The sequence below is a fragment of a genome, unplaced genomic scaffold (genome assembly GCF_019419815.1).
Source record: "Pyrus x bretschneideri cultivar Hongxiangsu unplaced genomic scaffold, Pyrus_bretschneideri_v1 Contig6, whole genome shotgun sequence".
Taxonomy (NCBI): Eukaryota; Viridiplantae; Streptophyta; class Magnoliopsida; order Rosales; family Rosaceae; genus Pyrus; species Pyrus x bretschneideri.
Genome location: NW_025999798.1, coordinates 3,848,660 through 3,862,986, shown reverse-complemented (window position 1 = coordinate 3,862,986; position 14,327 = coordinate 3,848,660). Strand labels below are relative to the sequence as shown.

At 39.4% G+C, this 14,327-nt stretch overlaps 2 protein-coding genes and 3 non-coding genes across 5 annotated transcripts; 3 read left to right on the top strand and 2 right to left on the bottom strand.

Moving 5' to 3' along the window:
- Positions 1-13: 13 nt before the first annotated feature.
- Positions 14-85, top strand: TRNAT-UGU. The gene has a single exon. It is a non-coding gene; the product is annotated as a tRNA-Thr (tRNA).
- Positions 86-646: 561 nt separating this feature from the next.
- Positions 647-799, top strand: LOC125471713. Its single transcript, XR_007253798.1, has one exon. It is a non-coding gene; the product is annotated as a small nucleolar RNA snoR137 (small nucleolar RNA).
- Positions 800-1,417: 618 nt separating this feature from the next.
- Positions 1,418-1,504, top strand: LOC125471706. Its single transcript, XR_007253791.1, has one exon. It is a non-coding gene; the product is annotated as a small nucleolar RNA R11/Z151 (small nucleolar RNA).
- A 1,885-nt stretch (positions 1,505-3,389) lies between these two features.
- On the bottom strand, positions 3,390-6,659 carry LOC103949844 (protein SIEVE ELEMENT OCCLUSION A). The gene is made up of 7 exons (XM_009360970.3): positions 6,196-6,659; positions 5,946-6,074; positions 5,365-5,816; positions 5,184-5,284; positions 4,945-5,084; positions 4,352-4,843; positions 3,390-4,225 (listed from the first exon to the last, which is right to left on the bottom strand). The coding sequence occupies exons 1-7, from the start codon at positions 6,469-6,471 to the stop codon at positions 3,581-3,583; spliced, it is 2,235 nt and encodes a 744-aa protein (XP_009359245.2). The 5' UTR covers positions 6,472-6,659; the 3' UTR covers positions 3,390-3,580.
- A 2,624-nt stretch (positions 6,660-9,283) lies between these two features.
- LOC103949845 (protein SIEVE ELEMENT OCCLUSION B) lies at positions 9,284-13,292 on the bottom strand. Its single transcript, XM_009360971.3, has 7 exons — positions 12,585-13,292; positions 12,322-12,447; positions 11,598-12,049; positions 11,364-11,464; positions 11,131-11,270; positions 10,310-10,801; positions 9,284-10,167 (listed from the first exon to the last, which is right to left on the bottom strand). The coding sequence occupies exons 1-7, from the start codon at positions 13,110-13,112 to the stop codon at positions 9,511-9,513; spliced, it is 2,496 nt and encodes an 831-aa protein (XP_009359246.2). The 5' UTR covers positions 13,113-13,292; the 3' UTR covers positions 9,284-9,510.
- Between the last annotated feature and the right edge of the window lie 1,035 nt (positions 13,293-14,327).

Below are 14,327 nucleotides of genomic sequence, written 5' to 3'. Positions count from 1 at the left end.
ATTTTATCAAGAAGCCCCTATAGCTCAGTGGTAGAGCGTCAGTCTTGTAAACTGAAGGTCTGTAGTTCGATCCTGCATGGGGGCATTTTTTTATGCTTTCGTTTTTATTTCTTCTTGCTTGAGTTCCTCACAAAGTTGCGCAATTGAATCCTGGATCTTAAACAAACGGGCTCAGGCCCAACCCAACCAAGACTACAACTAAACCCAGACCCACAAACTACAAGAACTTCCTTCCGCGGCCCTAATGGCATTATCGTTATACCGCAAAAACAAAGGGTTTCTCGTGTACGTCCAACCCGCCGCGTTCTTCTATATAAACCCGCGTCCCTGCGATCCCCCCAACCCTAACTTCCGTAGCCGCCGCTCCTCTCGGTACGCATCTCCATTTTTTACTCTGACTAGCACTTACAAGTGTTCAAATTTAGGGTTTGTGGGTCGCTTCTGATAGGCGTTACGTTCATCGGCTGGTTTGTAGTTCCATAAGGACGTGTCAACGGAAGCGTAAATCAGCTTCGGTTTCCATCCCAAATTCATCAAAAACAGCCACGCATTTTTCGAAATGGTCGTAGGTTGTTGTCTGGTTTTGGGCCGGAGTCGAGACATTGCCTTACAAATCACTGTCGGTGTTTTCTTCGGAATTGTCGTAGTTGCTTCATATGGTGAACGCCCCGTAAATTTCGATCGGGTTGGGGATGTTCTAGTTTCCGGAGCGTAGATTAAAATTAAGAATTACCGGTACTAAACAGCACCGTGCCTGCTTTTTGCTTTTGCACTGTGTTACCTGTCGCCTGGTACAAAATTTTCTTTTTATTATTATTATTATTATTCTTTTCATTTTATTTTTATTTTTTTAATAATATTTTTTGTATGAAATTTGAAAGTGATTGAGCAATGACGATGAAACAAACCCTTGGCTGTAGTTCTGATCTGGTAATTAGTAGAACCAGAAGCTGATTATTAAGGGATGTGTCTGAGCTCATTCCAATCCTTAATTTTTTTTGTTTTAAGGTTTTTGATTCGTTTGTGTTTCTGTTTTTTTGTTGCTAATTTTTATTTGGGTCTGTCTTAATTGTGTTAAACTTTGTCTATTGATGAAGCATTTTATCATGGATTAGGGTTTCTGATCTGGGTTTAACAAACCAGAAGTTGATTACCAACCCTTGGCTGTCTGAGCACTCTTCTGGCTTCTCCTTGTCTAACCTGGTTTTGTTTAATAACAAAATAAAGATTAAAGTGAATAATATTATGATTAATTTTTAGTATAAAAATATGATTTTTCGTTAAAATGAACAGAGCTTTTCTTTAAAAATCCCTAAAATTATTTGACCTAATTGTAATGGCACGTGACTTTTGGATTTTGATTTACTTTGACGGTGAATGGTTGGACAAGAAACGCACAAGAGTTTTCTTCCAAATTGGGCTTATGATGAAAATTTTCAATATCTTAGCGGATTTCAGCGAGACCTTAGTGTCAATGATCTGAATGTTACACACACTGAAGCCCTAATTTTGTAACTGTTTTTTTTTTTGGTAATTGCTAAGAATGTTACGCAGTTTTTTTTTTTTGGTCAAACTAGATTACTTTTATTAAATAAAAAAACTATTATAAAGAAAGGAGAGCCCAAAAGTCAGCTCACAACCTAAATACAAGTTCAAAGCAAAGACGAAAATAAGTCATCCGAACAACAATTGAAAACCCTAAAACTGGAATGGAAACCAGTAGCTAGCAGATGGAGCCAATGCCACTAAGAGAACGAACAAACGAAACAGCTAACAAAATAACTGGATCAACAGAAAATGGGGGCACAATGAGCGCTTCTATAATCCTACCAAATAGTACTAAAAATACTTAAGGGGAGGCACAGATGCCGAGTAGCAGAGATTTGAGGACGTGCAAAGGAAAGTAGCAACAAAGTAAGCTCATTGAGACAAAGTTCAAGGAACAAAGCTTAAGGAAACCCGAAACAAAAGGCCAAAAGAGAGAAAAACGCAGAAACTAAACTTTTTGAGTGTGAAGGATGGAGTGATAAGACATGTTACTTTGGAGCTTTTCAACTTCGTCGCTGAGTTTTTTTATTTTTTATTTTTTATTTTTGGAACAAACGATATTATTCACATTAAGGAGGAGGTGTCGGACTTACCCTTATAATGAGTTAGCAATAATGTGGTTCAAATTCGCATTTGACAAAAATCGAACCTAAGATCTATCACTTATAAGTGAAGACAAATACTTACTAAACCGTAGTACTAAGTAGCAGCTTAATCACTGAGTTTAGAAGTTTACATTTCTGTTATAACTATTCTTTTCAGTCGTTAGCTATTAGTGGATTGTCCATTTGGCACTTCTTGTGTGCTAAAGGCTTAAATAGAGGAGTAATGTTATTTATACCATATTTTTATACCACATTTCTTTACCATCTTAGGTCACATCTGATGTGGACAACCACATTATTTGAAAAATTTGCAAAACTTAAGGAAATGAAGTAGAAAGACTTCTCGTATACCACAATATTATTTAATTCACTAGTTTTTCTTAATTATTAGTTTGTTAAATAATGAACTAAATTTAAAAATCTGATTAATTTAAATGATGTGGTTGTCCACTTCAAATACCACCTAAGATGGTATGAAAATATGGTACAAAAACACGATATGAATAACATTACTCTAAAAGTAATGCTATTCATACCATGTTTTTGTACCACATTTACATACCATCTTAGGTGGCATTTGAGGTGGACAACCACTTAATCAGATTTTTAAATTTAGTTCATTATTTAATAAACTAATAGTTAAAAAACTAGTTAATTAAATGATGATTATGGTATACGAAGAGTCTTTCTCCTTTCTTTCCTTGGGTTTTGCAAATTTTTCAAATAATATGATTGTTCATATTAGATGCCACCTAAGATGATATGGAAATGTAGTATAAAAATATGATAAGAATATTATTACTCTTACTCCAAATAGAGCAATAGCTCTCTTGCTTTTGTAAAGGTAATATCATTTTATTAATAAAAAATATACACACGAGGCTTTTGCTTCTTCTACCTCTCGCTCTATCCTACATAGCTCCACTGCCAAGGTTGAGATACGATAGGATTTTGAGTTTTATCAAGGAGGAAGAGGGAAAATGCAGAGGGTGGAAAAGGAAGGGGGAGAGGGAAAGAGGGCTAGAAGAAGGTGGGAGTCGGGATGCCGCCGAGCCTAAGGGGCGGCGGCTGGGAGGGTTTCAGATCTGGCTTGCTGGGGGAGAGAACGCACGGGTTTGCTGGGAGAGAAAAGCAAAAATATTTAGAATTTTAAGTGGATTTAATGCACGGAAGTTTTCGAACAAGAGAAAAAACGGGAGTGTGAACCGGCGTACAATACCAAAAACAAACATAACAGAGTGGAAGATGCAGATATTGCTTTATTGCATAGTAACAAGTTCCAGATTCACATCAACAAGGCCCCCTAATGACCATAGATGAGACCTTTTGATGTCACATTTATTTTCATAGTGTCGAAGTAGCAGCAGCATATAATTACGAAATTCAAATGTATATAGAAATCTGACGGGTGCCTGTCGAGCTCAAGCTCAATCGGTGCAGCAGCGGAACATGGAGAACCTCTCCATGAGACGGCCGCACTCAGCGCAGGCAACTGTCTCAGGCATGATTCCGGTTGCAGGCAAAATAAGACTAGTGCAGTGGTGTGGAGCCTGTTTATGCACCCCTTCTAGGTATTCATTCAGTGCCGGGATAAACCCTATTTCAGTTGGCCTTATTTTCCAGTTGTTGTACTCCCTCAAGCTTCTCAACATGTGCTCCCCGTTGGCCTTGGACATGTCTGCTGAGCCAAAGGCGATCACTGCCCATCCGCGGTCGCTCGAGCCGAAGCTCAGAATCGATATGATCCCCTGCATTATGGGATCGCTTTTCAAGTGATCAGTTTGGGTTCTGCTTTGCTCGCTTAGGATTTGTCCTTTGGACTGCCACATGCTCTCGAGACGAATCCAGAAGAACCAAATGAGGTTCACCTCAAGGGTGTGGCTTAGCTTCTCAGCTTGAATGATGTTGATGATGTTCTTCACGACTTTCTCCTTAGCCTTGCTCTTCCCCACATAAAGCAATTCCAACTGAATCCCGGCTTCAAGAGCCACGTTTCTCGCTGCCCTTGTGAAGTTTCGGATCCACTCGATGTCTTCTCCGCCATACAAGCAAATGTACTTCCTATCCGTGATCTGAAATTCATGCAAATATCACACATTTAAGAATCTCGATTGCACATTCTAAAAAGAAATATCTTAAACAGGTTCATATTCACAGTTTGGCAATATAAGATGCAAATACAATAGAATAGTGTGTACCCAAGTATATAAGTTTTGATCTAGGGCATCAGCCAAAAGCTCAATCCTCCATGTTTCTTCTTCCCAAAGCATTCTCTCTTTCTGGCTAGTGAAAGGGAAGGCAATGCTTCCCCAAATGCACATCATGTGGACAGCATTCTTGTGCACAATTTTGCCTTGAGGATCCATCACAACAAGCAGAGGCTTCTTGGCAAAATTCCACTTCCTCGGGTCCCTGATGTACCTCACCATAATCGGAGACACCACCGAAGGGTGGAACACGGTGTACCATTCCATGTTATTTCTTAGGCTCTCGAATTGCTGGTACTTGGCTTCAGTCCACACATCTGTAATTGGAACCCACACAACCTCGTACTGGCTCTCCGGCCTTGTAGGGTTGTGTTGTTTTTCCAAGTACATTTGTTGGACAATCATGTACTCGTTTTCATGGATAACGTCTAGGTCTGTGATGAACAAAATCACCACTTTCCTCTTTAGCACATCAATGTCAACCTGTATTTCAGAAAGAAAAAAATTCAATTAATTGGGGGAGTCAGACATTCAAAACATGGTGGCTCCTAGAAGAGAAAAGAAAGTGAGATTTTAAATCCAACCCTCTTCTTGTTGTAGCAATCATAGAGTGCAGGCTGATCATCCTTGTAAAACAAAACCTTCAGAGGCTTTGAGTTATCGATGTGTGGTGTTTCCAAGATGCGTGCAATTGCATTGAAGGCATCCTCCTCTTTGTTCTTCTCTGCATCACATAACCATTATTTAGTTATACATAAACAAGTTATGCAGGAGAAGCCTAATCAGTATTAGTACTCTCTATCTTTTTTAGGTTAAGACGCACGGATAAGTTGATGTAATCTGTCGAGGATCTCTTCAAGGTGATCGAATATGTTTTCGAGCTTATGGGCCAGCGATGATAGTTCCCACACCTCTGTCACGTACCTGATACAGCATATAGTTACTTGAGTAGGTACACATAGTTTTCTACTTGAAAAATTAGAGCAAACCACAAAATAACTTACTCTGGCTCGGAGCCTGTGATACCCAGAAGTTGTGATGCAGCAACTATAATAGCCCGAATTGTCCAGTAAACAGCTGTTGGGATATGGGCAGTGGCAGCTGTAGCTTTGAGTTCGGGGCTCAAATGGCGGTCGTTGTGAATCTCCTGTAAGTGAACAATGGTCCTGGTCACTTTGAATATGACCCTAACCAGATTGTTGTATGCATCAAACTTCGATTTCAAACTAGTCCCCGCACGTTCCAAGATCTCGTGCAGTTGCTTAATCTGTCCAACCGCTTTGGCGAGTGGGTTGGTGGTGTATTGCTGAGCCAGGAGCCAAAACTCGCCATCTTTGATCGCAAATGCTCCCAAGGCAAGCACTACCTTTTCATCCCAATCGTAGTGTTGCACAATGTCTAGTATGTCCATTGCGGTCTTGTTTGCATCTTCCCCTTGCAGCGATTTGGACATTAACTGTCTCCCATTACATCAATATTCAACAAAGTTGACAAGTTCGTTATATTATTAAACTGTCGATTTAAATAGAACTTATGAATAATGTTCCGTCACAATTGGAAAATAAGTATACATGTAGAGGCAAACCTCGCATTGAATCGCATTGAACACGGTGTTTGGAACATCGAAGCTGTCGTGGAGGGTACTCAGGCTAGCATGGAGGGCCTTCCCATGCTCCAAAGCATCCGCATGTATAGCAGCTGGTACTAATGCTCCCTAATTCACACACAAACATCGAAACAAAATAATCGACGAGCAACACAGGAAAGAAACTAAATTAGCAGCAGCTAAAGATTCTCTGTACATAATTAAGTGACAAAATTAAGCATGGACAGACCGGGACTAGAGTGCCATCATGGATGTCAGGTTTCGTGACGCGCGAAAGAATGGCCTCAATGGTTTGAAGAATTTGTGTGACTGCAAGAGAAGGCACTTCGTAGGGATGGTCATGAGATTTATCAGTAAGCATAATTTGGTTGACCAATGCACTGTCATCAGCTGTTGTCGAATACCGTCGATGTCCGTCGCGCCCATCTTTAAGCAGAGGAGCGCGATTACGGTCGCCGTCTCTGCTTGTTGGGTTGACACCCTTATTGTGAGGTACCAGTGCCATTACCGAATAAGGTTGGGATTTCGAAGCTATGAGGGGATGGAAGAAGACCGGCAATGGTTTCAATGTGTTGGTTGCATTTGGTATTTGCTAGCTAGGGTTTATATAGTAATTACTTGATGTGATAAAAGGGGTAAAGAAAAAAAAGGGGGTGTGCAGCTGCTACCTTGCTTGCATTAGGGTTTAAACTAAAAACTGTCATCGGTACTTGAGAGAATATATAGATACAGATGTTTGGATAAAGTGGCTTTGGCTCTGTCAGTTTCTACACATTCTTCTTACTCCAGGAATATGTTTTTAGTTACTGGCATCATGACGACATTTTACTGTGCTCATATTTTCTCTGATTTATTTTTTCTTTCAGTTTCCTTTTACTGGTGCTGTCGTGTGATTTTGACCTTGTTGTTCTTTATTTAGACAGTTGGGCTTCAATTTGTGCTGGGATTGGCGCATATATCATGTGTCATGTGTTACAACAATTGAAGATCAACTTGTGTTGGTGTTATGGCGTGTAACGGTGCAAGTCTTCAAAGTAAAGACATGATTGGATTGCTACAAGGAGAAGGCAGCAGCTATGTTTGACTTAACTGTGTGAATACATGATATAGATTTACTATTACAGCCATGTACGTAATGGTGAAGTGGTTGTGTGTTGAAGCAAGTCTTCAGTATGCAGTAAATGCATGTCTGCTTGGTGGATATGAAAGGTGACTAACTCAAGGCTTCTGTTTATAGAAGTAAAGGCATGCATAAGCTGGTTGAGTCAGAAAACATTAAGAGGGTTGAACATAGGAGGAGAGAAAATAAGAGAGCAAGAGTGAACGATCATTTGGAGAGAGTGAGATCTGGGGAAATACTGTAAGTCTGGTTTAGGGTTTGAGTTACGTTGATTTAACTCAAGTGTATTTTGTACTTGTTATTCTTATAGTAGAGAGAATTATCTCTCAGGGAACGTAGGCAGAATTTGTTGAATCTCGTTAGTTCTTCGTGTCTTTATTTCTTGTTTATGTTTATCCTGCTCAACTGTAGTTTGTATTTTGCAGCGGTTGTAATCTAAATCTTAATTCCGTACGGCCAAAAGCACAATAATTTGAACATAGATATTGGCCAATTTTACTTAGATTTTCTTTCCCATGGTCCATATAAGGGAAAAAAACAAGATTGAGGAAAAGTTCTCCAACAACAAATTTTTTCTTAGAGCAAGTTGATCAGGAGTACAATTATAAGGGCAATTGGGTTAAATTGCCCTATCCCTTAAAAAAGTAGTCCACCGGTGCAAAATTGGGAAGCTAATTGGTGGGCTCCAGGATGCTCAATCAACTGCCCTTGCAATTGACACTTGGGTTTGAGCTCATGGGCAGTGACGACGTCAGTGTGACATCAGCCAACCAATCGAGTGAAGTTAGGCCCCCCACAAGCAAGCCACAGAGCCAAATGGCTTTTTTATTCGCACCCCTTCGGCATTATTGATCTGGATCATTGAATTTTCTATGGTTAAATAATTTGCAAAAAAAATAAAAATAAATAAATAATAAAAAATGTAAATGCACCTGGTGCAATCATGGGCATCCGACGGTACTAATTTTGAAAAATAGTCAGAATTACTCTAACGGTAAAAAAATCCAAAAAAAACTCAAAATTTTTTTTCTATAAATATCCAACCATCTTCTTCATTCTCCACACCACAACTCAATACTAAAATCTCATATATTTGTTTATGCTTCCCAAATCCTTTTGTTACTACAAAAAATGAGTAAGAGGGCAAATTGGTCAATCAAGGAAGATGCTGCTTTGCTTGAGTGTTGGGTGCATATTACTCATGACCCCGTCACAAGAAATGAGATGAGGGTGCAACAAATATGGACAAAGATCCATGCACAATTTGTCAAGCAAATTCAAGGCACATGCAGGACCAAGCAATCTCTATTATGTTGGTACAAATATCTACATAAGGAGTTGAAATCTTAGCAAGAAGCCATCACAAAATAGGAAGCAATTTGTCAAAGTGGCAATAATCTATCAAATGAGGTAATAACATTTCATTATTAGTATATTTCAAATGTTTCACAATTCTTTTTTCAGCAACTACAAGCACAAATGCAGTTCAATTTTGACAATAACAAAAAATTTCACAAATCCTGAATGTTGAAATGTTGTGAAAGCATACTCTGAAATACAAAATAGTGTCATTCGTTGTGAAGCATATTTTGAACTACTAAGAATAATAATATTTCAATATCTTTGGCGGGTTGTAATGCTATGCTATTACCTTGCATTTGAAATAAATTATTGAAATTAGACAATTGTTTTGTTTTCATAGAGCAAGCCTACAAAGCATAAAAAATATATTTGTGAATGGAGCCCTTGCCTTTGCCCTTGCTCTTCACAAATGGGTGGATTGTTAAAAGTGAATAGCAACGACAATTCAAGTCAAATAGTACCCAGTAAATTAAATAATTAAGATAATCTCTCTGATAATTCTTTAATAAACGAACTACTTTAGTTCATTAACTATTTTTCATCATCTCTGTGTATATTAATCTTAACATGCAGCCACGCATGCCATCAGAGGCAATACTAACAAATTAGGAGACAAAAATGACAACGGTAACATGAATAATGTTAAATTCACAAAATTTATTTACTATTTTGTTCGTCAAATAATGTGTTAGTATATGTGTCAATATCTTATTTGTTAATAACTAATAATATTCAAAATGGATCCAAATTTAACCAATCAAATACTACCGCATCATTTGGTGAACAAGTTTGATATGCTAATAGTACTCTAATAACGTATTAAAATGAACCCATATTAAAAATGAATAATTGAAATTTATTGATGGCGATAATATTGGATCATAATATGAAAACACACTGTAGGCGGCACCTAATGCACCAGCATAATTTAGATGTCACATTTATTGTCATACATAATATAGCAAACTTCGAGTAGTGAAAAGCAGCAGCAGCCTGTAATCAGCAAAGGAAACTCAACGTATCATAAAAATCACACTTGTGGTCTGGTGCAACAGAAGCTCATCAATCAGTGCAGCAGCGGAACATGGTGAACCGTTCCATGAGGCGGCCGCATTCAGCGCAGGCCACAGTCTCTGGCATGAGTCCGGTGGCAGGCAATATGAGACTGGTGCAGTGATGTGGAGCTTCTTTATAAACCCCAGCCAGGTACTCATTCAGTGCGGGCACAAACCCTAACTCAGTCACCCTTCTATTCCACAAGTTAAACTCCCTCAAACTTCTATGCATGTGCTCCCCATTAGCCTTAGACATCTCTGATGAACCGGCGCCAATCACAGCCCACCCGCGGTCACTTGAACCAAAGCTCAGCATCGATATGATCCCCTGCATTACTGCATCATTCTTTATGTTGTCGGTCCTAAATTGACCAGACCGAAAAGCCTCGGACTGAGTCTGTTGTCCCTTGGACTGCCACATGCTCTCGAGACGCAACCAGAAGAACCAGATGAGGTTCCACTCAAGAGTGTGGCTTAGCTTCTCGGCTTGGATGACGTTCATGATGTTCCGGACCACTTTCTCCTTAGGCTTGCTCTTCCCCACATAAAGCAATTCCAACTGGATCCCAGCTTCTAGAGCCACTTTTTTTGCTGACCTTGTGAAGTTTCTGATCCAATCTATGTCTTCCCCACCATACAAGCAAATGTATTTCCCTTCTGTGATCTGAAATCGGTCATGTCAAGAATTAGTATTTGTTACATTCAGTGACCTGTTATGCCATCAAACTGTCAACATTCCGGACACTAATTAACAGTTTGACAACATAGCATGCTAAATATTATAAAGTGAATATATATGGATGTACCCAGGTAATTAGGTTTTGATCGAGGGAGTCTGCCAAAAGCTCCATCCTCCATGTCTCCTCGTCCCAGAGCAACTTCTCTCTGTTGCTAGTGAAAGGGAAGGCAATGCTTCCAAAAACACACATCATGTGAACCGCATTGGTGTGCACTATTTTGCCTTGAGGGTCCATCACCACAAGCAGAGGCTTCTTGACGTAGTTCCATTTATCCTGCTTCCTGATGTACCTGATGACAGTCGGAGAGACAACCGAAGGGTGGAACACTGTGAACCATTCCATGTTCCTTCTAACTTCCTCAAACTGCTGGTACTTGGCTTCAGTCCACATGTCCACAATAGGAACCCACACAACCTCGTACTGGCTCTCTGGCCTAGTTGGGTTATGCCGTTTTTCCATGTACATTTGTTGCACAATCATGTACTCGCTTTCGTGGACAACGTCTAGGTCCGAAAGGAACAGTATCACAACCTTCCTCTTCAGCACATCAATGTCAACCTGTTTGATGTATCCATTGGGTATGAGGGCGTTAATTGGTTCATTAAACATTGAAATCATAACTCTGACATTAATTTTCCTTCCAAGTATGTGGTTAATGCAAGTTAAATGCATGGCTTAATTAAAGATCATCAATTAGAGCTTGTTAGAATTCACTTGATTAAAAATAATTAAGTACTTCATGAAATCATTCAGCACTTCTATTTCCTTATTAATTGTTTCAATCAAGGTTAGTTGACCTGATGATATTGAAAATGATCTTGGTTGATCAATTCTATTTGATTATATATATTGTGGGGATAGAAGAGAAGTGAGATTTCAGAGCGAACCCTCTTCTTGGTGTAGCAATCATAGAGTGCAGGCAGATCGTCCTTGTAAAACAAGACCCTCAAAGGCTTGGTGTTATCAATGTGTGGTGTTTCCAAGATGTAAGCAATTGCAGCTAAGGCTTCATCATCTTTCTTCCTCTCTGCATCCAATCAGACCATTAGTCTCTAGATAGGCATTTGCAACATATAGGGTAATTAATTATACGCTAGCTCTACTCGTTAACTCGACTCACGGATGATATCTTGTAATCTGTCGAGATTGTCCTTGAGGTGGCTGTGTATGTTTTCGAGCTTATGAGCCAAGGATGATAGTTCCCATGTCTCTGTCACATACCTAATAAAAGCCAAATAAACGGAAAACATAATAACTTTAACATAACGTTTTCTTGCTTGTCAAAAAATGTTAATTAATGTTGTCAACTATGAATATAAACCACACACATGCATCCAGAAGAACGAGTACTTACTCAGGACCCATGCCAGTGATCCCCAAAAGTTGTGATCCAGCAACTACAATACTCCGAACCGTCCAGTAAACAGCTGTGGGGATAAGAGCAGTGTTAGCCGCTGACTTTGCTTCAGTTGTCAAGTGGGGATCGCGGTGGAGGTCATGCAGCTGAACAATGCACTTGGTCACGTTGAGCACGGCCCTAACCAGATTGTTGTAGGCGTCAAACTTGGTCTTCAAGCTAGTTCCGGCACGTTCCAGTATCTCTTGCACTTGCTTGAGCTGCCCAACCGCTTTTGCAAGAGGGTTGGTGGTGTAAAGGTGAGCCACAAGCCAATATTCACCATCTTTCACAGCAAAAGCTCCCAAAGCAAGAACAACCTTCTCATCCCAGTCGTAGTGTTGCACAATGTCTAATATGTCCATGGTTATCTTGTTGGCATCTTCCCCGGACTGCCACTTGCAGAACATCTGCCACACACACACATATAGAGTGCCAAGACAATTAATAGGGCACTTATTTTGTAAATTTAATTAAAGGAACAAATTAATCATAATGCTGATTGTTTTGCAATAGAGCTAATTATCTATAGCAAGAAAGGATTTTTTTTATGTCACCGACTGTGAATCTAGACCATTAATCAAGTTAATTGTTGTCTGAACGTGTGATACACGTTCACATTTATGTATCTATCACATGAACGCCACAATTAGTTATAAGCTATAGTATGTATGTTATAAACCTCGCAGGAAATTTCATTAAACAGGCTGGTTGGAACATCGTAGTTGTCATGGAGGCCATTCATGGTAGCATGAAGAGCCTTCTCATGCTCCAAAGCATCGGCATGTGCACCTGTCCCTGGTGCTCCCTAATTATACACAAACAATGTCACATTATGAGCAACAAAGTATCATAAATAAACTAAATCATTTATAAAATTTCAACGTAGTGGTTTTTTATGCCATTTTGATTTTATCGTCTTTATCTCGTTAGAACCAAACTTACAGTGACAATGCCGGGGATGTCAGGTTGGGTAACGCGGGACAGGATGACGTCGACGGTTTGAAGAATGTGTTTCAAAGAAAGAAGAGTGACATCATAGGGACGGGCATGAGACTTGTCACTAGCCAGAATTTGGTTGGTCAGCATACTGTCATCAGAAGTTGTTGAAGATTGGCGACGCCCATTTTTGAGCAGAGGGCGGTTGTAGTGATCTCCGCCTCTGCGTCCTCCGGCGGTGGGATTATTGTAATACTGACCAGCTGGTGAACGGGGCGCATAGTAATTCTGAGCACCTGGGGCTTCGGGTGCCGTATAATTCTGAGCAGCCGGTACAAGAGCCGGATTGTAATTCTGAGCAGCTGGGATGGGGGTCTCAGTATAATTCTGAGCAGCTGGTACAGGGGCCTGATCATAATTCCGAGCAGCAGGTGCAGGGGGGTTGCTATAATTCTGAGCAGCCGGTACAGGGGGGTTACTATAATTCTGAGCAGGTGCAGGGGCCTTAGGGAAATTCTGAGGAACAAGGGCCATTTTCGAAAGGTTGAGGCTGTAAGCTTGGCTGTGAGGGGATGGGAGAGAAGAGAGAAATGGCTTCGATGTTTGTTGGTTTCAGTTCAAGCTCGCTAGCTAGGGTTTATATAGTTTGATGCATGCAATTAAAATGGAGAGAAAAGAAGTGCAAAAACAATATGTGGTAGCTGCTACCTTGCTTCCATTAGGGTTTGCTCCAAAAAGTGCCAGGAGAGAGAGTAGATATTATAATATTTGATATTTCTACTCTTTAGAGACAAGGGCTTGTCTATTCATGTATCTGGTCGCATTCGAAATCCTTTTTAACCTTCTCGAAAGGTTACCTAGCTATGCTGATATTCTTACTCTAGGAATATTTGTTATTCATGCATAGTTTGCCCTGAGACATATTCATATGCATGTTATATAGTGTTTGTTTGTTATAAATTGATTATCTTTATTACTAATTAATTTCATGCATGCATCAAATAAGTTTACTTAAATGAGTATTAGAATTATTATATTCATGACTTTCTTTGTGTTTAGGCATTCAGTATTCATATAGAATCAACATACGTACTCGTACATGATTGATACTTTTAGGAGAATAACTTACCTTGCAACTATGACGTCAATATAGTAATATTATCAAAACAAATTATGTGAAGTTATGTAAGAAAATTAAAACACTTGAGAGTCCGTAATAAGTTTGAGCTCTATCACTTTAACGTTTAAGTTGCAAGTGAGTTTTCCTTCTGCTTTAAATCATCTAGACTAGCATGCAAAACCAAGAGGGCCTTGCAATTCTATCAAAATGGTGTAACAATTTCATAATATTATAGGTCTAGAATTTTCCAATCTGTATAAATATAATACGAGGAACTATCATATAATAATTTTGTTAATTCAGTCTTAATACTCCAGCTAGTATCACTGGTTTTTTTTAACTTTTCCCAGAAGCGAAAGTGAGGAACCAAGGAGACAGTATAACGTACGGAACCAAGAAAAATCAATTAGAAAGTTCATTGCCTTCTTCATCCCACCAATAATTTGATGTTTTACTCAAATTGTTTGGTGCCTTTTGTACTCAAAGTATAATAAGCTATTGAAATCTTTCACCAATCGAGAAAAGCATATAAATTTAAGCTGGTGGCCAACTGAATAATAGAACCCTGGAAGGAAAAGAAAACGAAAATACCCATATGCGTTTGGGATGCGTCCTAACACTGCTTTTCT

Bases quoted from the DNA above. Each gene is read 5' to 3' on its own strand.
- LOC103949845 (XM_009360971.3), bottom strand. From the start codon at position 13,112: ATGGCCCTTGTTCCTCAGAATTTCCCTAAGGCCCCTGCACCTGCTCAG. The intron at 11,465-11,597 runs GTAAGTACTCGT...GGCTTTTATTAG, and splicing joins ATCACTGGCATGGGTCCTGA to GTATGTGACAGAGACATGGG. The intron at 10,802-11,130 runs GTTCGCTCTGAA...TACATCAAACAG, and splicing joins ATTGCTACACCAAGAAGAGG to GTTGACATTGATGTGCTGAA.
- LOC103949844 (XM_009360970.3), bottom strand. From the start codon at position 6,471: ATGGCACTGGTACCTCACAATAAGGGTGTCAACCCAACAAGCAGAGAC. The intron at 5,817-5,945 runs GTTTGCCTCTAC...AATGGGAGACAG, and splicing joins TCAATGCGATTCAATGCGAG to TTAATGTCCAAATCGCTGCA. The intron at 4,226-4,351 runs GTACACACTATT...CATGAATTTCAG, and splicing joins ATCAAAACTTATATACTTGG to ATCACGGATAGGAAGTACAT.